The 25,525-nt window shown below is 40.0% G+C and overlaps 1 protein-coding gene across 1 annotated transcript in view; it reads right to left on the bottom strand.

Moving 5' to 3' along the window:
- Nucleotides 1–3,082: 3,082 nt before the first annotated feature.
- LOC114654311 (globoside alpha-1,3-N-acetylgalactosaminyltransferase 1-like) overlaps nt 3,083–25,525 on the bottom strand; it is a 72,193-nt gene continuing 49,750 nt past the window's right edge. The window contains exons 2-3 of the mRNA XM_028804775.2: nt 12,089–12,142; nt 3,083–4,197 (exon numbers count right to left, since the gene is read on the bottom strand). Of these exons, the coding sequence (XP_028660608.1) occupies nt 3,323–4,197; nt 12,089–12,142 (929 nt within the window). The 3' untranslated portion in view covers nt 3,083–3,322. The remainder of the gene's footprint in view (nt 4,198–12,088; nt 12,143–25,525) is intronic.

Raw genomic sequence — 25,525 nt, 5'->3', positions numbered from 1 at the left:
GCAGAGACCATGCACATACATTTAAGCACATATAGTCCTATTCATTAATTCTCCATTGATAATTTATGACAAAACCCTACCTTGCTCTCTGGTTCAAGGGGAGGGAGCTCACAGCAAACAGCACTCCACTTTCCTGCAGATGAGGCTGACCACATACACACTCCAGTCGCCATGGAGGAAAGAAGAAAGGGCAGCTGTGAGTGGATGGCTAGGTGCAGGCTTCCTGTTTGTGCATTTTCCAGCAAAGAACATTCACTATTGTTGAGGTTAGTGATTTCTTGTGTCTCTTTATGAGTGGAAATTATGTAGCATGTCACGTTTTTTGTAACCACGGGGCTGGAATTACCTCCATTATGTGGCTGTAGAAATAATACAGAAATAGAAGAGTGAATGAGGCCTTACAGATAGATTACCATTGATGCTGTGAATAATTTCTCCTTTCTATGAGTAACTAGAATATGGTTCAGCTTTTTGAACAAGCAATTCATGAAAAAGGGCACCTTCCTGTAGATGGTGGAAAATGTATTCTTTATGATGACCTGCCATACAATCTGCTAGTCCTCTCATGTTATTCCTCCCAGATCTTTGTGAACAAACATTGAAACATTTATTCACTGAATCATTGACATGTAAAAACTGACAAGCATCGCTTTATCGTAATGCCTTCTAGTCACTGTTATAAGCAAAGTAATATGCAAACCCAATCATTTGAATTCCTGGCCATGCTGCTCTCTTATACTGGTTTTCATGAAAATTAGATCATGGCTTATGGATGCAGTAAAACATTTATCAATTTTTCAACTTCTTGTATTTCTTAATACATGAGGGTGAGTCAAAAAAGCACAAAAAATCTTTTTTTTTCGAAATTTATTACAGCAAAGGTGTATTATTTTTCTATTAATCCCTTAGTTCAATACAAATCCTCCAGCACTTACAAAGTGCAGGAATTCCTCTAGTAAGCACTTTGAGCATGGGAAAGGTGCTGTATAAATCAAATGTATGATTATTATTATAAATAAGTTGCTTGCACAGCCATTCACATACAAAATGCCACACCTCTTCATCTAATTTGAACGTTTTCTTGTCCATTGTGTCTTTGAGTGGTCCGAAGATGTGGTAATCACTGTTTTAGCTCTTGTCAGCTACTGTGGCACCCACAGATACTTTTTGGAAGTGGAGCACATCATGGATGATGTGGTGTGCTGAACGACAACTGATATTCAGTGTGGATAATTCATGCTTTGTCACTTAATGATTTTCCATCACGATGCGTTCAACTTCTGCGTTGACTCTGGTGTGTCTGATCTGGTCAAGTAGAGTCTGTCACAGAACTCATGCTGTTTCAGAACTTTCAGCTCTACTTGTGCACTTGCTGGAGTGACAGATTGTACTCAACCTTCATTTGTTGATGATTTTTGATAGGCTTCATCCCTTCACTGCTCAAAACATGGATGACAGAAAGCTGCTCCTTTTTGGTACTTGTTTCCAGTGGGGCTGCTGTCTTTATACTATGATGTCACCTGCTGATCACACCTAATGCCATTGCTAGTGATGTTGCCAACTTACATGATAATGGTACAGTGTTTAATTTTAGGCTTTTCATTTGACTCATCTCCATAATTGTTAGGTTGTTGTAATTATTATATTTTTAGCTGACACCTTTATCCAAATCAACTTACAATCTCAGGATATGTTACATACATTCAAAAATATTTCTTAACCTGGAGCCCAGACATAGGTGAGAACTGAACCAGTAGCCTTGTGGTTTAAAGTCTAAGGTCAGGTGTCCCAATAATGTGTGCAGTTCTGTAGGTTCACTAACAGTAATAGTAGAAATAATTAGCATTTTCACTGATTTAATAGAAAAATTAAATTTTCGCCTTTGGATTATGCCTAACAAAAAACAGTACTTTCTAATTTAGATTTAAACTAGGGGGCTTCGCTCACCCACCCCCGGGTTTGGTTTACCGGATATACAATTTAAAGAGATTGTTAGTTTCATGGGAATTGTTACATATGCATTATTTTCACTTTTACTTTAAAACTTTTGTAAAAACAATACCTGTGCTTTATTTCCTTTATTTGGTTAAATCTCTTTCTCGCAGGACGTATAACGCTGCTTGCGTTGTGAAGGGGGTGCGGCTGAACGCACGCTAAGGAGAAGCGGTCGGATCATCTGCTGGCTTTCTGCTGCTGGCGAGCTGTGTGTTTTGCTTGTTGCTTGTCGTTGTTTTAAGAGCTGGGAGCACATGAACTGTGTCTGCCAACATCAATCCAACAACTGCTAGGTTAGATGTCCGTGGACTTGTTTTAAATATTGTCTCACTGCCTTGTCTTACGTAACATTGTAAAAGCAATAGTTGTCCTTCATTTCCGGCCCCGGGTGTGGTTAAATCTCTTTCTCGCAGGACGTATAATGCTGCTCGCGTTGTCAAGGGGGGAAGTGGGGTGGCAGCTGAACGCATGCTAAGGAGATGCCGTCGGATCATCTGCTGTCTTTCTGCTGCTGTTGCTGCTGTCGAGCTGCCCGTCGGTCATTTTAAAGCCTGTACAGCAGCTGTCCCTTTGCCTCTTCACGTCTCTGCTGCTCGCATTGTGAAGGGGGGGCAGGGGGGGTTAGGGTGGCTGAACACATGCAAGGAGAAGCAGTCAGATCATCTGCTGGGTTTCTGCTGCTGGCGAGCTGCGTGTTTTGCTTGTCACTTGTCATTGTTTTAAGAGCTGGGAGCAAGTTAAAGTGTCTCTTGCGGGACTTCAAATTGTCTTCCGAGAAGATCACGTCTTGTCTCCCTAGTCTCCCTCCCAAAGATTTTTTTTTATAATAGAGAGATAGTTCTTTAATGTCCAGCCAGCTTCTGAAAGATGTAACAAAAAGATTCTTCTTATCTTGAGGAGTTAACATGCTACCATTTGAAACACTCCTTTGTGAACTCTTGAATTCTCCCACGTGTCTCCCATGTGACAGAACTGAGGTAGCAAAACCCAACCAAAGAGCTGAAAACAAGGAAAATCATTAAAATGAAGTAAAATTATTTGGATCAGTATTTTGCAGTGTACTAAAGAAGGACAATAAGGAGCATGATTAAGCAAAGAAGTTTAATGAAGCACATTAACCAGTTTCTCCCTAAAGATTTGGATGAAATGTAAAATTTGAGCATGGTGGAGGTGTCCGAGACCTTAGTTTAACACTGCTGTGTTTTCTGAACAAAGCAAATAAACCCCATTGTAAAATCATCCGGTTTGCAAATGACTGAAAATGCAAATAAATAAACTATATAAATGTGGCAGATACAGCTAAAAGTTTATTCAGGTGAATGCTGCATTATCTCTGAAGGGACAAGATCCTCTTCACTTGTATCTCCTTGGAGTCTTTATTTGACTTCAGCCAGTTGTACTCTGGGGACAAGATTCTTGTAGGCTTTCTCTGGATCAGATATTTGTTGAGGTAGCTCTCTTCAAAGAGAAGTGCGTGATAGTTAATCTCCATATCCTGAAGGATGTATTGAGAACACACCAAAGTTAGCTGGTAGACCTCATGACATTTACCTCCATATAGTTCTGATGTATAATAATAATAGTCGCCTTCTGATATTGAGACGTATGCTTTAGAATCCATATTTAGTTCATAGGGGTACAAGTCAATTGGTTTATTGTAGTATTCAGGATGGAGGGTGGCTACAAGGTTCCCAAGGATTTCAGAGCCAACTGGGTTGATAAACACTTGGTCGACATCCATGCAAAACAGATAATCCACTTCATCTTTTAGAAGCTCCTTAATAATGCTGCTCAGTAAAGACATCCTCATTTTGGACAAATGAACCCAGTCTGGCCTTTCAGCAATATAGAATGGCTTGATTTCACGGCCTCCTCCCAAAGTTATTGATGGAATCCCTCTCAAATTATCAGTCAGAATATAATATGTTACCAAATGTTCTGCAAGAAAATACTCTTCAGCCGACGCCAGAAACCGCTGAAGATACTGGGAGTAGGTGCCAATTGCAAATACTGCTAAGCCGACGGTGGGTGACCTGTTTATGAACTTCTGCCTTACATTTTTGGATTCTGGGCTATCCCCCCATACAACAGGAGCCCCCCAAGAAGTCTTATTCAGAGGAAAGTCCTTCTTCTTTTCTTTCATGGCATGCTTCACCAAGGAGCCTTCAGGAATTGAGCTTAACTGAATAGGTTTGAGAAAATCTGAAAACAGCATATCAGAAATGTTAGAGCAGAGAAAATCATTCATTTTACATTTGAAAGTATCATTCCAAAGTGCTAGTATCTGTTAAAGCTGTTAGGCTCTTAGGGAGCCATGGCAATAGCAAGGAAGTCCATGATCTTTTTAAGCTTCAATTGCTTTATGTAATTATTGGATGCATTTACACCAGAATGTCCTGTTACAATGGAGGAATATGGACATGGAAATTTCATTATTCAGGAACGTAATGATTTAATACCTTAAAGAGCAGTAATTGTCATAATTCAATATTTCAATTCTTCTATTTTTTATTTATGAGATTGATTTTCCATTACAAGATTGAGAGGGGCTGAAGACTATCCTGCCAGCATCTGGTATAAAGAAGGAACAAACCATGGCCTGTGTAGTAGTTCATTGTACGGTACACTCATGCACACACCCACTAGCACTTACATCATGCCCATTCAGTCACATCAATTTATTTAACACTCATGTCTATAGTATGTGTGGGGGGGTGGCTCTGAGGCTAAGGATCTGCAGTGGTATCTGGAAGGTTGCCGGTTCAAATCCCCATTACTGCCAAAAGAGATCCTACTCTGCTGGGCCCTTGAGGAAGGCCCTTAACCTGCAGTTGCTCCAGGGGTGCTCTACAATGGCTGACACTGCGCTATGACCCCAAGGGGTATGTGGAAACTAACAAATTCCTAATACAAGAAATTCTATAAGGCAAAATAAAGAACAAAACAAAAAGGAGAACTAAGAGAAAGTAAAGCAGACATGGATAGAAGACACTCTGACTCCATACAGACAGTGAACTCAAGAGTCAGGTTCTATTGATCCATTTGGCGGACAGCACATTGGTCTGTTTATCGGCACTATTTTTATTTATTAAGTTCATGTTTCATTTAGTGCTATTGGTGTCACAATTTTTACTGCTCCAAGCATCCACCACATAATAAAGTCATGCGATGGGTTAAAATGGTTGACATGAGATTTCACAGGGTGTACATATATAAAATTCAGTAATTATACCGCACTTTGAGAATAGACTGGGTTGTCAGGAGCATGTTATTAGTTCAGTTTCAGCGTTTCATCCTTTTTTTTGATGCCTGTATAATTTTTATCAACTTTTGTTTTATTTTTTTTAGAGATATTTTGGTGATGTAATTGTGTCAATGTTTGTTTTCATATGAGCAACACCTTTTTCTCTGATTGGTTGATTTGAAGCTGCATGGACCAGTAAATGCCTGGCTTTCTTTGGTCAAACAAATAGAGTAGCCTGACATATGGTCAAAACATGAAGGAAACCACAAATAAACTAAGCACTAAAATTCAATCAAAATACAAAGTCTATAAAAGAAAACTAAAAAGTTCTAATTTGTCATTCTTTCCCTTATTACACTAAAAAATTATTTGTTTTAAGGAGGTGATTCCAAAGCTTAGACACGTGTCTGTGTGTGGATACCATCTTTTATAATATTGGCATGATATGACCCTGACACGCCACATTGGATGTTGTTCCTAACAACACCATGGCTGCACAATGAGAACAGCATGGAAAATGGTGGTGCTTATGATGAAATTGACAATACAAAGGAGACAGGATGATGTCACAAGCAACACTGATTAAACAGTAATACTGAAAACGTTCATGACAATAATTCAGGAATTTCCCAACGTGCACTTACAGTATGTCCACACATGCCATGTAACCTGTGACATCATGGCAGACATGATATGTAATATGGCCATTTGCATTAAGCAAATGTCCAAACTTTAAATTGTTTAAAGGATATATTTTTATTATCGGATGCCCTGATTTTGCATAGTTCTCACGAAGATAGATAGATAGATAGATAGATAGATAGATAGATAGATAGATAGATAGATAGATAGATAGATAGATAGATAGATAGATAGATAGATAGATAGATAGATAGATAGATAGATAGATAGATAGATAGATAGATAGAACTTCATTTGTCTCCAGGTGGAAATTTGGCATTTTATAGAAGCTCTTTAAATAAATACATACATAAATAGATAGAGAAGTAAGTAAATAAATATATATACACACACACCTTGGTCTTAAGATACAATGGAATGACTAATAAGTAAGAAAATTCAAAAGAAAGGAAAGCCGTGACTTGACTGTCCCAGTGAGGCATTATGTAGATGTATTGTTGTTGGTATAAAAGAACCCCAGAGCATTTCTTGACACACTTCTGCTGAATAATTTGTTTGGCTGAAAGCACTCAGTTGTTAGTGTGTCCAATTGAGGATGTGCTGTATTGTTCATAATGGCATTCAGTTTTGTTTTAATTCTCTACTTTGCTACTACCTCCATGGGGTTCAGAGTGCGTCCTATATCTAAGCTTGCTCTTTTAGATGAGAATGTGAGTGTGCCCTGAAATGATCTGGTATCCCATCCAAGGCTGGCTCTTTTTCTACTTTTGTTCTGTGCTGCCAGGACAGGAATTAACTCTAAGAGATCCTGAATTTAATAAGCAGATTGGAAAATACATGTGTTTGATTTAGCATACAGGGCTCGTTGTAGCCTCTGAGGAGAGAGGAGACAGTTATAATAATATCTATCTATCTATCTATCTATCTATCTATCTATCTATCTATCTATCTATCTATCTATCTATCTATCTATCTATCTATCTATCTATCTATCTGTCTGTCTGTCTGTCTGTCTGTCTGTCTGTCTGTCTGTCTGTCTGTCTGTCTGTCTGTCTGTCTGTCTGTCTGTCTGTCTAAACTGATGAGCCAAAACAATGTGACTACTCCCATATGAAGCAAATGGCATTGACTTTCTTATAACAACTGTGAATGTTATGATCAGGAAGATAGACAGTAGGTGCTCATGGTCGACATGTTACATACAGAAGATATGGTCAGGTGTCAATACCTCAGTGATTTTTGATAAGGGCCAAATCATTGTAGCTAGATTCAAGATTCTTTATTTGTCACATGCATAGTTATACAGGACAACACACAGTGAAATGCATCCTGATCCGCTTATCAAAAACTGTGCAAAGTTAGAAGAATATCAGCTTGATTAACAAAAAGTCCTAGATTGAAAGATAACAATATAATAGGACATAAGTAAATATAGTAAATTTAAGCAAAATATAGTAGAATTAAGTGTTAAAGTGCAATAGTGCAGTGATTATTGTGCAAAACCAATGTTAGATAGATGCATAGGTGCATAGTGTTAAAGGACAGACCAATTCTCAAAACAAGGTATGGGTAGGCGGCATGGTACAATTACAGTCCTGTCTAAGTATGTGGAGGGTCATGGATGAGATGGCATGTTCTGATTTAACAGTCTTATGGCTGAGTCTCTCTGTCCTGGCCCGGATGCTACAAAACCTTTTGCCTGATTTTAACAGATGAAACAAGCTATTGCTGGGATGTGATGAGTCTTTGATAATCCTGAGAGCTCTGGTCCTGCATCTTCTGGTGTAAATGTCCTGCAGAGATGGTAGAGCTGACCTGCAGCGGCGTTCTGCTGCACGGATCAGTCTCTGTAGGGCTTTACGGTCCTGAACACAGCAGTTTCTAAACCAGGATGTAATGTTCTTGTCAGGATACTTTCCACAGCGCCAGAGTAGAAACTCTTTAGAATCCCTGAAGATACCCCAAACTTCCTAAGCTGTTTGAGATGGTAGAGTCTCCGCTTTGCCTTTTGGTCTGAACTTGGATGTGTTCAGACCATGTCAGGTCCTCAGAGATGTGATCCCCCAGGTATGTTCACCCTCTCCACTGGAGTCCCGTTAATGATGAGGCTCTGTTTCCTGCTGAAGTCCACCACCAGCTCCTTGGTTTTGCTGACGGTGAGCTGGAGGCAGTTTTCCTGACACCATAATGTCAGTTTCACAACTTCATCCATGTAGGCTGTCTCATCATTGTTCGCGATGAAGTCCAGTACCACCGTGTCATCTGCAAACTTCACAATAGTGTTGGAGAAATACGTGGCCATGCAGTCATGGGTGTAGAGGGAGTACAGCAGGGGGCTAAGAACACACCCTTGTGGAGCTCCTGTGTTGATGGTGATGCTGTTGGAAGCACAGTTACCAACTCTCACTGCCTGTGTTCTGCCTGTGAGGAAGTCCAGCACCCACACACACAAGCGGTTGTTGAGTCCTAAGTCCCTCAGTTTTGTAAACAGTCTACAGGGTATTATTGTATTGAATGCTGAACTATAGTCAATGAACAGCAATCTCACATAGTTCCCCTGTTTCTTGTCCACATGGCCAAGGGTGGTGTGCAGTACGTGGGAAATGGCATTCTCTGTCGATGTGATAGGATGGTAGGCGAACTGGAGTGGGTCAATGGTGCTTGGGATGGAGGATGAGATGATGTCTTTCAGTAGCCTCTCAAACACCTTCATGACTACTGATGTCAGTGCAACAGTTCGGTAGTCATTCAGGCACGAGGGTTTATTGTTGTTTTGAACAGGAACGATTGTAGATCTTTTGAAGCACATAGGAACCGCGGACTGCACTAGAAACTCGTTAAAGATGGTGGTGAGTACTCCAGCTAGTTGGTCAACGCAGCAACGCAGCAGGCATCCAGAGATGCTGCCTGGACCCGTCGCCTTCCTAATGTTTACTCGCTTCAATGCTACACGCACATCGTGCTCTGCAATACTGATGACTCATTTGTCGCTGATGATGTCACCGTTCTCCATAGTCAGGCAGCAGTTAGCACTAGTTGTGTAACCAGCCTCAAAACGGGCGTAAAACGCGTTGAGTTTGTTAGCAAATGCAGAGTCTGCACTTACCGTTGCATAAGATTTTCCTTTGTAGTTCGTGATGATATGCAGTCCATGCCAGTCATTTGTCACCCTGTTGGAAGTGCAGCTCTACTCGTTCCTGATGCCGGTGTTTGGCGTCTTTCACTGCACGTCAAACGTGTATGAAGCCGCTTTATAGGCGCTCATATCGCCAGTAGTGAGTCCAGCATTATAAGCAGTGGTCCGAGCATTTACTGCCATGCGGATCGATCTGTCAACCCACGGTTTCTGGTTGCGAAAAGATTTAACTCTCACCATGGGGACAACTTCATCAGCAAGCATACTAACAAAGCTAACTACTGATTCTGCAAACTCATTGATGTCATCTGTACATGCTCGGAACATGTCCCAGTCTACATCATCGAGCGCATCTTGCAGCGTGGCTTCTGATTGAGCAGACCAGTGCTTCACCTCCCTCGTGACCGGAGCTTCATGAATGAAACTTTGTTTATATTCCGGCATGAGGAAAATGGCGTTATGGTCAGACTTCCCAAATGCTGGATGTGAAACAGCTTTGTAGCCCTGCTTGTACGGGGTGTAGCAGTGATCCAGAATTCTAGCTCCCCTAGTTGGGCACGTGACATGTTGGTGAAAGTTGAGCATTACTTGTCTGAGGTTTGCCTTATTAAAGTCCCCTGCCACGATGAATGCTGTGTCTGGGTGTTTGTTTTGAGTCAAACACAGAACATCATGAAGTTCAGAAAAAGACGTGCCTGTGTCCGCGTGGGGTGGGATGTAGGCCACCATGGCAATGACTGAGGTAAACTCGTGAGGCAGATAGTGAGGACGACATTTGACTTTTAAATACTCCAGATGAGGCAAGCAGTAGCCAGAGAGAATGGAAGCGCTCCTGGTATCGCACCACTTGTTATTAGTCATGAAGCAGACTCCCCCACCTTTAGCTTTGCTATACTCTGCCATTCTGTCCATGCGAAACACAGAGAACAAGTCCGACGGTGTTACGGCTTGGTCTGGCACTGTGGGGGTGGGGGGCAGCTATATCTCCAAAAAGCAGAAAATGTTACAATCCCTCATGTCTTGTTGGAAAGTAACTCTTGCTCTCAGGTCATCCGGCTTGTTCTCCAGTGACTGAACATTAGCCCAGCAGGATGCTAGGCAGTGGTGGGTGATGTGCTTGTTGTCTCAGTCTGCCGTATTTCCCACGCTGTTTCTTTGTTTGTTGCCGTGGGTCAGCGTCACGTCTATTGTTGTCATCTGGGTTGCAGAGTATCTCAACCGGCCACGATGGATCGGGCTTAAAAGTGTCCACAATAAAAGTAGAGAACCGGTTTCCAATTTCTAAAAGTGTTCTACTGTTATAAATTACTAAACCCGATGTTGTCTGTGATTGAAGAAATAATAAATTAAGGAAATAAACTAAAATTTTCAGAAACAGCATCTTTCAGCAGAATATTATACCCTGCCATACTGCACAAATTACTTTGGAATGGTTTGAGAACCATGATGAAGAGTTCAAGGTAGATCAATTGAGCATCTGTAGAATGTGTTAGAACAAGTCCAAGTTGTACTTGCTCCACTTCACAATTTACAAGAGTTTCAGGACCTTCTGCTAAATGTCCTAGTACCAGATGCCACAGGATATCTACAGAGGTCTTGAAGACTTCATGCTTTGGCAAGTGGGAGCTGTTTTGTCAGCAGACAAAAGAGCAAAAGCATATTAGGCAGGTGGTCATAAAGTTTTAGCTTATCTATCTATCTATCTATCTATCTATCTATCTATCTATCTATCTATCTATCTATCTATCTATCTATCTATCTATCTATCTATCTATCTATCTATCTATCTATCTATCTATCTATCTATCTATCTATTGTAGCAGATATGGCGTGGAGCCACCTCTCGAACCCTCAGGTACCACTCTTGAGACCAGGTGAATGTATAATAAATCTTCGTTTTATTATAACACAGTGCACCAAGCACTCTCCCTACCACACTATTCATAAACAATACACTCTTACAATAACCAATCCTCCACTCCCAGACACTTCGCCCTCCTACCTCCCAGCTCAGCTCAAATGTCTGGGCTTACCCATAGTCCTTTTATAGCTCCTGGCCCGGAAGTGGTTCTAAGCACAACCCACAAGTCCATTTCCTTCCGGGTCAGGGCAAACAGTCCTCTTCTTCATCCCGGGAGCACGTCGCTTCCTCCAGTCACGTGACTGACACGCACTCCCGGGTTATAGGGCATGCAAGAGCCCACTAGCCCCCCTACAGCGACTCCTGGCGGCCCCCAAGGTATCCAGCAGGGCTGTGTCACAACACTACAAAGTCCATGAGGCCCTGCTGGAACTCAGGGCACGAATATGCTGTCCGGAGGGCTCCTCCTAGCGGCCTGGGGGTGGCGACCGGAGTCCATAGCCGGTCGTCCATCACACTATCTATCTATCTATCTATCTATCTATCTATCTATCTATCTATCTATCTATCTATCTATCTATCTATCTATCTATCTATCTATCTATCTATCTATCTATCTATCTATCTATCTATCTTGTAATGTCTTTCACAGCAATCTATCTACAGTATCTATCTATCTATGTGCACGTGTGTCTACAGTTTAGTCTTGCTTTTTGAGATAAAAGAGTACAAAATCTCAACAAGTAGTACCGAGATTAAGACAACAAATCCATTCTTTTGTAAAAAGCATTCAAATGTTTGTTAATTATAATGATTTTGAAGGTTTGTGGGTCTTGGTGGACAGTTGTACATTAGTATTGAAATGCTTTAAGAAGAAAGGATATGAATTTCCTCTCTAAATAATGTAATGGTTGGAATCAAAACCTGTAGCCACAGAAATGACCCACAAATGAGGCCTGGAGTTACTCCTGATAATTTTAACAAGAAATTGCATCAGTACCTGAAAGCATGCCTATAATTGCAAAATATTATTGTTCTCTTAACATACAAACATAATTATATTCTTTTAAAAAGTCTGGTTGGCAAGCTTATAGTAGGTATTCAGTATGGCTATATTACCTAATTATACTACTGCATTTTTTTATACATGATTACAATGAATTTGAAACGTTTAGAAATACAGCACTGTTAGACTTAAGTTAAAACTTACATATTAATCCAGCGATGACAAGGACCATGACCAAGAGAAACTGTCTTCGGGATACTGAGGGTAAAGAGAAAACAGAATGAGTAAATTTGTTTTGTTGTGTTATCAGATACACCTAATACAAAAGGTACCAATTATAATAATAATAATAATTAATAATTCATTACATTTATATAGCTTTTCTCAGTAACCTCTTTGCTTCTTTTCTTAATGGGGAATAGGAAGAAATGTCAAAACCAGCTAAGTAACTGTTAATCTGTAACCTCTTACCTGCCTCATTGTCCGTGCTGTACCCCACATATTGAACTCTAGAGACCTCTAATGGAAAGCCGTTTGCTGACTGGGGCTGTTTTTTATTTCCAAACCTTTACTTCAACTCAGAGGACTTCACAAGAGCGTCCACTTTCTTGTGTCTTTAAGAGACCACAGCTAGACAAGGAATGGTCAATAGCGTCTTGGCTATAATAATAGCAATCACACAAAGAGACACTGGCATTTAAGCTTTCACTTAAAAAATATATATTTAGATGAAAAGAAACAGCAGTGAATATAAGCAATATAAAGAATTATACAACCTAGGTGGCTTCATGCAGTCTTCATTCAGTCCCAGATGACATTTACCAGATGGCCTGGTTCTTTAGTTACAGATTATATATCCTTAATTGAAAAATGCAAAAAAAGATTTCTTGCCAGAGAGTTCCTTGGAAAGTGTCCAACAGTTAAGCAGCAGCAGATACAAGCATAGCTGTATTTAAGTGTCCAAATTCAGCTGAGAGGCTCCTTGTAAATGTTCATTTATTACAACTAAGCTGAGCTTTTTAAAAAATTGAGAAAAGGAATTGAAAACTCTATTTTTGCAACAAGCTGCAACTGTTTAAAATAAGATGTACTTTAATAAGCTTCTCAGAACCCACATAAATCCAGTCAACATAATGTCCATCTGACATACTGTAACTTATCAACTGAAATTGCCCCAATAGCCCTTGAAAAGAAAAGTGTCTATAATATTTTTTGTTCTTATTGCTTATTTAATTAATTCAAAATTTGTTATTATTATCTGATATTGCAATTTTGAAACATAAGACATATGGAAATAAAAAAGTATAACTCTCAGTAAAGTATCTGTAGGATGCTTAACAGTGACGAATCTGTCAGATATCACACTAATGACTTGCTTCTTACTTGCCATCTTGAAGACCAATAATTGTTTTAAAAATTGTTTTTATGGTAAAAAATTACATGGGCTGGCATCCCATGCAGACTTTACTCTTACCTTGCCCCTCATCTTGCCAAGAAAGATACTGGACCACTGCACCCTATTAATGACTTGAGTGGGTTCAGTAAATGGATAAGTTTATAAGGGCTAGCACTGTAAAGCAATGGAATAGTCCTTCTTGAAAATAGCTGGATTGATAATTCAACAGTTTATTCATTAAATGTTTAGAACAGTTTAAACGATCTCACAAATTTTAATTTTAGTAGAAAAAGATGATTAACTTGAGTGATACATCCTTGGATGTGATGGGATGCATCTTCAGTGATGTATCCTGGGGTCATCAGGTGTTTTGGGTCTTTCTCAACATCAGACACCCTGGCCCAGGTGACCAGGGCAAGGGGTAATCAATCCCCAGTTTGCATTCCAGCAACTGCCGACCACGGAGCCTCCCTCTTCAGCCTCTTCACTCTCTGCAGCATCTGTAATGGCCTTGATGGCTCTCCTCTTTTCCACTCCCACCCCCATTCGAAGATTGGCCATGACTTGGCAGAGAGAGCAGCCTGCAAAGCCTTGACATCCCACTCCTATTGGCTCACAACTAGTCTTCCAACCCTGCCTCTGGCATTGTTCTCCTAGCTCATGGTACTTCACACATTTTCTCTCCTGTGCTTTGTCCATGTTTCCCTTACTGGTAATAGTGAGTTCTATCATAAAATGACCATATCTGGGTGGAGTGATGTTGCAGCAATATGCTCTGGAAACCTTAGTTGCTTGTCTAGGTCTATCCTTATCTGCCAATCGGCAGCTGAGTTGAGGAGGCCCACTGCAGAAGGTGATGGACTGCTTAGGTTGGTAATGTTTGCTGGTGATTATGGCAGCAGCAACTGTCTCTGTAACTGCTCTCAACACTTGGTCATGGCACCAACGATAATGTTCTTCTGCAAGTGCTTTTGGGCAGCTGCTGAGCTGCTGAGAATATGCTTGAGAGATCCTCTTCTCGAGCAAACAGCACAAGATGGTGACTTGCTTTTGCTCCAGATGTGGAGGTTTGCAGGTTCGGTAGGCCATCATACACAGCCTGAATTAGAAAGCAGATACGGCAGTAGTATACTTGCAGTATGATGTTCCACATTTCCTTTCTCTGCTCTACTGATTCCCTCCTTGTCCTTGCTCCCTGATGTTTCAGACCATCTATCCTGCTTCCTCTATCTTCATGTGAACTTGAGTCTTGTGGAAGTAGCCAAGACCAGCTTGGCCTATGGCCACATTCCCCACCAGGTCAATTTGCCTCAGCTGATTTTCTGCCACCTGTAATGCCTCAGCTGCCATCCACTTCCTCACTGTTCTCACTTCAATACCTGCTGTGGTGACTTTGGGGTCCTTCGAGTATCTTTATAGGAGTGCCTGTCTTGTGCACAACACCATAAACTCCTCTTTCAGATCACTAAAAGGCAGCTTCAAGGTATTACTGCTGCCATAAAGTGCCGCTCTTTTAAGACTGCATGGTAGACCAAGCCACCTCTGCAGGTAGCTGCAAATCCTGTTCTCCATGAACTGGACTGTTGTTAAAGAAACCTCATATACCAGCAGTGGCAAAGGATCCTGGGTAGGATAGAATGTTGGTAGACCCAGATCCTAAATCTTCCTGGTAGACATGATTTGTTGCTCTTCATAAGCCACTCTTCCAAATTCTTAGTAGTCTTTTTGATGGAAATAGAGTCTTTGAGGCTGGTATCAAATACTTTCCCCAGACTCTTTACCGGCTTTGTAGAGATGGATGGTATGATGTCACTAGATATATTATAAAAATGGTTAATGGAGAGACTGGCTAAATTCCAATCTATGAGGAGGAGTCAAGCTAAAGTTAGAAAATGAGATTTATTAGAAAATAGAACAAACCTTAACAAAACTGATAATGTCATTTCTCAATGTAGTCTCCACCCTTCTCATTGCACTTGCACCACCTGCCTGGAAGTGCCTGGATTCCAGCAGAATTAAAGGTTTTGTCTTGTCCTTGTGGCCACTCGTGCACCGCTTTCTTCACATTGTCATCTGTCTTGAATTGAGGATTACCAAGATGTTTTTTAACAGTCCAAAAAGGTGGAAATTGCATGGTGCAAATCTGTCGAATTAGGAGGATGTGACAGTACGTCAAACTTCAGTTTCTCCAGGCAAGCCTTGGTGTTCTTAGCAGTGTTTGGGCAGGCAGTGTCTTGCAGCAAAAGGACTCCCTGAGACAGCAGTCCCCGCAGCTTGGATTGCATAGCAGGTTTCACATTGGCCTCCAGCAAGTTACAGTAACTTGCACTAGTGTCTATAGTACCCCTCTGCATGTAGTGTTCAACAATAACTCGGGTGCACGAGTGGTTGCGAGGGCAAAACCTTTCATTCTGCTGGAATCCAGGCACTTCCAGGCAGGTGGCGAAAGTGCATTGAGAAGGTTGGAGACTACATTGAGAAATGACATTATCAGTTTTGTTAAGGTTTGTTCTATTTTCTAATAAATCCCATTTTCAACTTTAGCTTGACTCCCCCTCGGATAACTGTACAGTCTGGGTTTGGAAATGGATGAAAACATTTCTAATGTAAAAATAATAAATTAATGAGGCTTGTAGTGTATTTAATCTCACTTTAAAATAAATATATAAATGGAAAAAATACAGATTTTTAAAAATGTAAATATTGCACATAAAAGTAGTTTGTAGACAGGCTTCGATTCCATGCAGACGTATTAATTGGGTTCAGAAAATGGCTAGATTAATTGCATTCACACAGACACTTAAACATGTTATAATACATTCATTCTTTTTTTTATTGTGATTTAATTTTTATTGGGTTGAAAAAAATAAACAATTTCATGTAACTTTAAATAAACAGTGGATAAAATAGAAAAAGTTGCCATTAATATCTAGATCTGTAAGGGAGATGTTAAGAGAAACAATGAATAAAGACATTGCATGGACATCCACAGGAGGTGACTGCAGCGTGACCATTGGGACAGAATAAACATTTAAGAGAGCCAACAGAGAAATTTAGATTTTCGCAGTAATTCAGCCATTCATTTTCTAACCCACTTATAAAGTTCAGGATTTCAAGGAGTTGCTGCCTATCTGGGTGGTAATTAATTATAATATTAAACTGACATATTAATTCAGTGATGGAATGTGCCGCTGAATGGCAAAAATAAATGTTTTATCATAAAGATTTTAATAGGAAAATTTCAAAGCTATAATACTGATCTCAGGTGAATTACACTTGAAGGCTATCCATCCATCCATTTTCCAACCCGCTGAATCCGAACACAGGGTCACGGGGGTCTGCCGGAGCCAATCCCAGCCAACACAGGGCACAAGGCAGGAACCAATCCCGGGCAGGGTGCCAACCCACCGCAGGACCACTTGAAGGCTAGGGGCAATCAAACAGAATAGATATCCTGGTTCATTATCGCAAAAGTCTATAGCTCAGGTAATGAGAGCAATGAGTCAGTTAAGATGAACAAACAATACACTAGAAAAAGCAGAAGATGGTCCTTTTAAAAATGTTGAAAGAATGAAGTGTTGAAAGAATAAGTGTGCCACTTAGACATCCAAAGATGTTGCTGCACCATGACCATATACTGTAGCTAGCCACTCATGACAATGTCCACATCCACATCACCAATATTATTCAAATTTAAAATACATTTATAATATTTGTTTTTTAACAACTCATTTCCTTATAGATATTTTACTAGTATTATTTATAATGAACACCTTTTTAAGTACAGTATAATCAGACTTGAAGAGGTGCTTCACATGTACTGCTGCTAGACTTGCTCAGTGCAAACTTTGTAAATGTTATCTAAGAAACTCTGGAAGGAGCTATTTGAAAATTATTAAATGGAGAAAATTGTGAGATGAGGACACCTAGAAAGTAAAAGGATTTTGAAGGGAACTTTCTTTCTTTCTTTCTTTCTTTCTTTCTGAATGCTACTTTTGAGCATTAATATAACGAATAAAAATTTCCTTAAAGCTGCCAAAAAGGCAAAAATTAGACAGGCTCATAAACTTGTAACCACAGGTAGCACATAGAGTGCAAACACTTTCTATTTTTCTTGTGGTCCATCACATTACTTCAGTGTAAGGGCACAGTGTGAAGACAAAATGCTAAACTTTACTTCAGCAAACATGCATACGGCGGCCCCCTTAATTGGAAAAACCCAATTAAGTACCACACTGACCTTAAAAGGGGCTTCTTAGCAACGTTCCCCTAGTGGCCTAAAATGGTGGCAGTACATTTTCAGTAAGTCCCTTATTGGCCCAGTGATGGTTTGTACCTCATTAGTTTCCCACTTTGTAATGTCACAGAGTAAGTATTGTGGTGAATTTGCATTTTTGATGGGTTTTATATTTTGATTATAGAAATACAAATAACAATTTGAATGACTTCAAAAAGTACTGTATTTATATTGGCTAAAATTGTATATATTATTGGTAATATGGGTGCAGAATTGGCTCAGACACAGGAAGCAGAGGGTGATGGTGCGAGGAACCTCATCAGAACTGGCCGATGTTAAGAGTGGTGTTCCACAGGGGTCAGTGCTAGGGCCGCTGCTATTTTTAATATATATAAATGATTTAGATAGGAACATAAGTAACACGCTGGTTAAGTTTGCAGATGATACCAAGATAAGTGGATTAGCAGATAATTTGGAATCCGTTATATCATTACAGAAGGACTTGGATAGCATACAGGCTTGGGCAGATTTGTGGCAGATGAAATTTAATGTCAGTAAATGTAAAGTATTACACATAGGAAGTAAAAATGTGGGGTGGCACGGTGATGCAGTGGTAGTGCTGCTGCCTTGCAGTTAGGAGACCCGGGTTCGCTTCCCGGGTCCTCCCTGTGTGGAGTTTGCATGTTCTCCCCGTGTCTGCGTGGGTTCCTCCGGGCACTCACATGCTGGTTAGGTGGATTGGCGATTCTAACTTGGCCCTAGTGTGTGCTTGGTGTGTGGGTGTGTTTGTGTGTGTCCTGCGGTGGGTTGACACCCTGCCCGGGATTGGTTCCTGCCTTGTGCCCTATGTTGGCTGGGATTGGCTCCAGCAGACCCCCGTGACCCTGTGTTCAGATTCCACGGGTTGGAAAATGGATGGATGGAAGCAAAAATGTTAGGTTTGAATACACAATGGGCAGTCGGAAAACCGAGAGTACACCTTATGGGAAGGATTTAGGAGTCATAGTGGACTCTAAGCTATCAACTTCCAGACAGTGTTCAGAAGCCATTAAGAAGGCTAACAGAATATTAGGTTATATAGCACGGTGTGTGGAGTCCAAGTCCATGGAGGTTATGCTCATCCTTTATAATGCACTGGTGAGGCCTCATCTTGAGTACTGTGTGCAGTTTTGGTCTCCAGGCTACAAAAAGGACATAGCAGCACTAGAAATGGTCCAGAGAAGAGCAATTAGACGGTTTCCAGGGCTACAGGGATTGAATTATGAAGAAAGATTAAAAGAGCTGAGCCTATACAGGTTAAGCAAAAGAAGATTAAGAGGTGACATGATTGAAGTGTTTAAAATTATGAAGGGAATTAGTCCAGTGGATCGAGACGGTGACATTAAAATGAGTTCATCAAGAACACAGAGACACAGTTGGAAACTTGTTAAGGGTAAATTTTACACAAACATTATGAAGTTTTTCTTTACACAAAGAACGATAGACACTTGGAATAAGCTACCAAGTAGTGTGGTAGACAGTAAGACGTTGGGGACTTTCAAAACGTGACTTGATGTTTTTTTGGAAGAAATAAGTTAATAGGACTGGCGAGCTTTGTTGGGCTGAATGTCCTGTTCTCGTCTAGAGTGTTCTAATGTTCTAATTTTTTCATGATCAGGGTTGTAACATCACAAAAAAAGCAGAACCTGTACCAATAAATGCAAATACACTTTGTGTTTAGTAAGAATAAATAGTAAATTATATTTTGTATTCCTTTTCTGGTAACATTATATTAGGTACTGCAAAAATACATCTATTACTCATTTACTCTTTTGTAACAAGACCTTCACAAACACTTCTTTGGGTCTTCGTAACACTTAACAAGTTTTTATTTATCTCTGTGGTGTGACTGACTAACAAAATGTCACTTTGGAGTGGTCTAAGGCGCTTAACTGAGACACATTTCTCTTCATGTTACATATTTAGTATAAGACCTATGAATCCTTACGTCATTAACACATCATTTTACCAAGGATCAAGACCAGCATCAGTAAGGGATGGTGCAGTGGTAGTGCCGTTCTCTCTCAGTAAGGAGACCAGGGTTCATGTTCTAGGTCTTCCATGTATGGAGCTTACACATGTTTTCTCCGTGTCCATGTTGGTTTCCTCGGGGTGGCCTGGTTTCCTCCCACAGTCCAAAATCATACAATTTAGGTGGGCTGGTGGTGCTATGTTGAGTCTATACTGTGTGGAAGTGTGTTTATCCTGTGATGGGCTGGTGTCCTGTCCAGGGCTAGTTCCTGCCCATACACATTTTTTGCTGGGATAGGCTCCCAGTGCCCCTGCCCTGGATAAACGAGTGTGGAAATGGATGAATGGACTAGTAAGGTATGGATTTTATGAGGTTCATGACCAAATGTGGACTCACAATCTGTTTCCTCACACTGGGCTTTTTGGGCTTTTTGTGTTTTTTGGGGCCAAATTGCCTTGATGTGCAAATCCCAAATGCACATTTTTGGCTGCCCACAAATGGCCTACACTGGCCCAGTGTCAGTTTGTTTGCTAGGACTTGAGTGTACTTTGCTGGGCTGATCCCTAGCCTGGCAAGAGCTGATGTACTTCTGGCAGTCAAAGTCCATTTGTACAGTACATCTTGCACAGTGCAAGGAAGGGTCAGCCAGTTCCATTTTACAATTAACCATCTGCAGTACTGAAGCAACAGCACTACGGCAATGAGGCATGAAATATAAAGAGAGGTGCTTTTAGGCACAGTTCATTCAGCCTAGGGTTGCTTGATAGTTCCTGTTCATTTAGTGTTTACAGCACTTTCAAAAACTGAGAAATAACACCTCCAACACCCTGTGACACCCTGTAAGATGACAGTAACATATTAAAATAGGTTGTTGGTTTGATTTTTATCCAACCTCCTTCTATGTGAAGTTGTCTTCTTCTCCTAATTGTCACACAGGTTCTCTGTCACAGTTTAAAGACATTCTGCCAAGCTACTTGCCAACTCTAAGTGTACCCTGAAATATATTGGCATCACATTCAGGGTTGGCACCTGCCTTGAATGTGTACAGAATACTGCCATTTCAAAAAAAAAAAAAACTGAGGGTGGCAGGAAAAAAACATTTTATCCTGCCCTGCCTTTATGTTATATTGTAGATAATTTAGAGTAGGATGTTTCTTTATCTTTCATGCAATAAATACAAAATATATTTAAATAGAATTGTCTAATTAGCAGCATTTTAACAATGTTGATCTAACACCATACCTCCATTGCCTCTATAAATAGTTATATTTGGGAATGTTAATGCGTTGCCTTGAAAAATGGTGGTCCAATTTTCAAGTGTGAGAATCTCAGTCACTAAAGAATGAGAGGCTGAAGAAGGAGGGACAGACAAAAATTAGCTGACATGAAATAACTGGATGAATATGAGTGCAAAGGGGCACCAGATATGGTGAACATCTGGCAACAGTTTCTTCAGTTAGGGATAGCTGCCAAAGATGTCATCCTCTGACGAATATTGTTTCATTTGAAGACACAAGCCTGACACATTTGATGAGTCAGGGAGCCACAGGAAGATAACACTGAGGCATGCAATGTACTTGAGTCTAAAGCCCTTACGTTTACACCACAAGGTAGCGGGTTCAGCCCATATCTCAGACTCACTACTGTAGTACGTGTCTTTGAGCATGTCACTTTACCGTGTCAGAACATTAGAACAGCTTTAAAAAAAACAGACCATTCAGCTCATTCATTTGCCTCATTTCTCCAAAATAACATTAAGCAGAATTTAGATCCTACTGTCTACTTGGTCATTTACTCAGTGACTCTTTGGATCAGTATAAAGAAAAAGTGTTTAACATTTGTGTGTAATTTACCCTTAACATGTTTCTGTAACAGGTGACTGTGTCCTTGTATTCTTGTTGAAGTGATATTTTAAAACAATAGCTGGGACCCACAAAACAATTCCTGCTCATAATTTTAAAGATTTCAATAATGTCACCCCTTAATTTCCATTTGTAAAGGGTTCAGCATCTTCCATCTTTATTCAAAGCTCAAACACTGCAATCCCAGAATCAGCTTTGATGCTTTTCTCTCTTGATTTCCTCTAGCCGTGCTATGTTTTTTTTTTGTTTTTTTTGTAATATGGAGACCAAACTGATCACAGTACTTCAGAATAATGCTTAAGCTTGATCTCCTATGAGTTAGGAAAATCTTTTAAATCTTGAAGTACTAAGAACTTTTCCAAGATTTGGTTTCCTGGACTCTATCTTTTCTTCTCCTCTGTTACTGGCTGGCTATATACATACAGTAAAATAAAACACTAATGACTCTGTCACATTATCATTTCTAGTTGTCTCAGCTGCTGTTTTTACTTTCTCGTATAAGAAGTATAGGGAAAGTATTGTAATTGTCCAAAAATCTGATACTGAGATTTTGATGAACCTCGACGTTTTAGACCTCCCTGACTTTCTCGTATGCGAGGTATAGGGAAAGTATTGGAATCCTCCAAAAATTCAATGTCAAGATTTTGATGAATCTTGATGTTTTAGACCTCCCTGAGTCCGAAAATACCATTTTTGGAATTATGTCTGTGTATCTGTGAGTGTGTGTGTGTATGTAAACACGATAACCTCAGAACGCTTTCACTTAGTTCAACCAAATTTTGCATACAAGTATTAGGTAGTGTGGTGGATTGCTGGCTTCTTACTCTGGCCCTCACCCCCAGGCCGCCAGGAGGAGCTCTCCGGACAGCAGACGTGCCCCGAGTTCCAGCAGGGCCTCATGGACTATGTAGTTTTTATACGCAGCCCTGCTGGATACCTTGGGGGCCACCAGGCGTCGCTGTAGGGGGGCTCATGGGCTCTTATGTGCCCTATAACCCGGGAGTACGTCATGGTCACGTGACAGGAAGAAATGACGTGCTCCCGGGTTGAAGAAAAGGACTGTTTACCCTGACCCGGAAGGAATAAGGAACTGTGGACTGTTGGACAGGAACACCTCCGGGTCAGGGTGTATAAAAGGACTGTGGGAAAGCCCAGACACTGAGCTGAGCTGGGAGGTAGGGTGACGAAGTGTCTGGGTGAGGAGGAAGGTGTTTTGTGAGTAGTTTATTGTGATTTATGAGTAGTGTGGAAAGGAGGGTGCTTGGTGCACTATTTTACAAGAAAATAAAGAAGTCTTGTACTTTCACCTGGTGTCTGGAGTGGTACCTGAGGGTTCAAGAGGTGGAGCAATACCTCCACTGTTACAGTAGAAAACATAGATTTCTGTCAACTTTTGGGCTATTTCCACTAACCGTAAGTGGTACTTTACCTTTTATTCATGCAGCTGCAGAGTCCGATTTATTAACTTTACTTTTATAATAATTGTTCAATATATTATTAATATGATTTGATTTGTTGTTGATGGTTCTTTAATATACATAACATAAAAATATAATCATTGTTTTGCGGTTTACACCTCAAATATCCATCTCCATATCTGAATATGTGAGAAAGTCTAGGGGAGACCACTCCCGATTTTTTTTCCTGCTAATTTCTTCTTTACACTATTTGGATGTGAACAATGAAGAGTCCACTTCTTCTTCTCATAATGTGTACTTTCAAGTTTCAAACCTCTGAAAGTGCATTCACATCAAACGCTTTTACTATGAGTAATACTTTACATTTACATACATATCTGTAGTACTAGGGTGTTAGTTAATATGAATGTAGTGAGAAGTCAAGCAAAATGACACCTTTTATTGGCTAACTAAAAAGATTACAATATGCAAGCTTTCGAGGCAACTCAGGCCCCTTCTTCAAGCAAGATTACATATCGTAATCTTTTTAGTTAGCCAAAAAAAGGTGTCATTTTGCTTGACTTCTCACTACTTATGTAAATAGAAAGCAATTCCACTCTATTAATGTGCTGCTTTATAGTCCACAGAAAGTGTGTCGCACTGTGCAAGCATGTAGTGTGGTGCATAACGTGGCACACAATCGTGGCTTGCCTGTACCTGAAGGGATGTGGTATGATGAACCCGACCCACTAAATGAACAGTCAAATCGGATAGCGTTACATCTTTGTTTGAATGTAATTAGCAGAATGTAAAAACAAGTAATCAGATGCAGCATTTATTTTTTAACCAATTCATTTAATTTGTGGTCAATATCACATAGTATAACCTTATATTCCTTAGTTGATTGGCCACATCTCTTACAGCATCCACTATTGCATTTTGTGACTCCACAACAGCATCCCTTAGCCAGATGGCCACCCAGAGGTTTCCAAGGCAGAGGAGTGTGTGCAGCCAACGCCCAAAGAAGTGCTGGACACAGCAGCACCATCACCACCTGAAGTTGAGTCATCGGCATGGGGGTCAGCTTTTGTAATATTCTGAAACAGAATAAACAGACTCGCTTTTCACAACGACTTTGATATCTGACCGCTTGTTTTTTATTTTGGGCACTGTGCAACTTTCTGAATTTGAACTTTTGATTCTCCTCGCCACACTGTATCACTCCATAACTTCCTTTTGTTACTCATACCACTGCTTAAGCCAACAAATAGTATGTTTTTTCTTGCCTCCACATCATATTCAATGAAATTCTTCTTTTTTCCACGTGCTTTTGCTATTGTCTTTTAACAAAATACTAAACGGAAGGGCCTGTTTATATTGATTGCATATTCACATATGATAAATTCTGAATGGTGTCGGGGTGGGGCTGCAGGCACATGCACGTGCATTAAATTTAATGTTCATTGGGATTTAATAAAGGGGAATTGCATGGAACTTGGAGTATGCACAGTTTTATGCATCTGGGTTTTTTTGTGCAATTCCAATTCCACTTTTGCCCATAGGCCACGTTTTACTGTGAATTCTATGCATGGCATTATACATGAGGCCCCTTGAGATGGTGTCCATTACAGAGAGGTGCTGCATGACATGGTATTTGTAATTAATTTTACTTTTTGCAATGTTTGCTTCTTGGTAGATAAACAAGTAACACTGGAAACATAAGAGGTCTGACAAACGAGATGGAATCACTCAGTCCATTAAGCTTGTTTGGTTAGCTGATAATTAAATTGTCCCATGATTTCATTCATATGCTTATTAGAAGTTGCCAACGTCATCATTTTGACCATGCAATCTTGGTAGTTTGTTCCATTACCACTTAAAATAGTGCTTCCCTGGTTTATGTCTTCAATGATGTACTGTTATTATGAAAAATTGCAGTGACAAGGGTAAGGGATCAGGAGATAAGTTGATAGACAGAGGTCAAGACCAGAAAGTAGTTAAGAAAGACACTGAATCCCAATATGCTAAACAGAAATCAAAGTTAAATAAACAAGCCCATAAAGTTCAAAAACAGAAGAATAAAGATACACAAAGTATGTAGTATGTCTGCAGCCTTGGAAAGAAACTAAACATTATAGTGGCGGCCTTTTATCCTGTTCCAAAAGTGAAATTACGCACTTTGAATATTCAGTTGGTTGACTATAGATCAACAAAACGTCATGAAATCACGGTGCCCTGTGAAAAACCAAACTGGCATCAGAAATATTGCAAAAAAGTTTTAACAATGTTAAATACAAACTGAAAATAGAAGCCAATGTTCACGCCAAATTGTCCATTAATCCAAACCCAAAATGGTCCAACAAAATGTAAAATAAACATGTAGGGGAAAAAGTACAAAAATTAAATCATGTAGGGTCAAACAACAAATTCACCTCTAAATAACTTCCACTGACTTTGAGCAAGTGATTCAATATTTCATTGAAAGAATTCTGCTAAATCGATTTAATCAATGCCTTTGAAAAGATTCGTCTGCATCCTTCTCTGCTCTGGACTAATGATGAGCAAACCCTACTGAATAAGCCCCTTATCAAAATGGTGTAATATTTTCATATAACCTACATACATCCTTTTGTATACTTTTAATCATCTCTAGATTACTTATAATACATAATACAATGTAAATATTATGTAAATAATTGTTCATGGGATAATGACAAGAAAAAAAATGTTTATGTTCA

The sequence above is a fragment of the Erpetoichthys calabaricus genome, chromosome 7 (assembly GCF_900747795.2).
Source record: "Erpetoichthys calabaricus chromosome 7, fErpCal1.3, whole genome shotgun sequence".
Classification (NCBI taxonomy): domain Eukaryota; kingdom Metazoa; phylum Chordata; class Cladistia; order Polypteriformes; family Polypteridae; genus Erpetoichthys; species Erpetoichthys calabaricus.
This window is presented reverse-complemented; position numbering and strand designations above follow the sequence as displayed.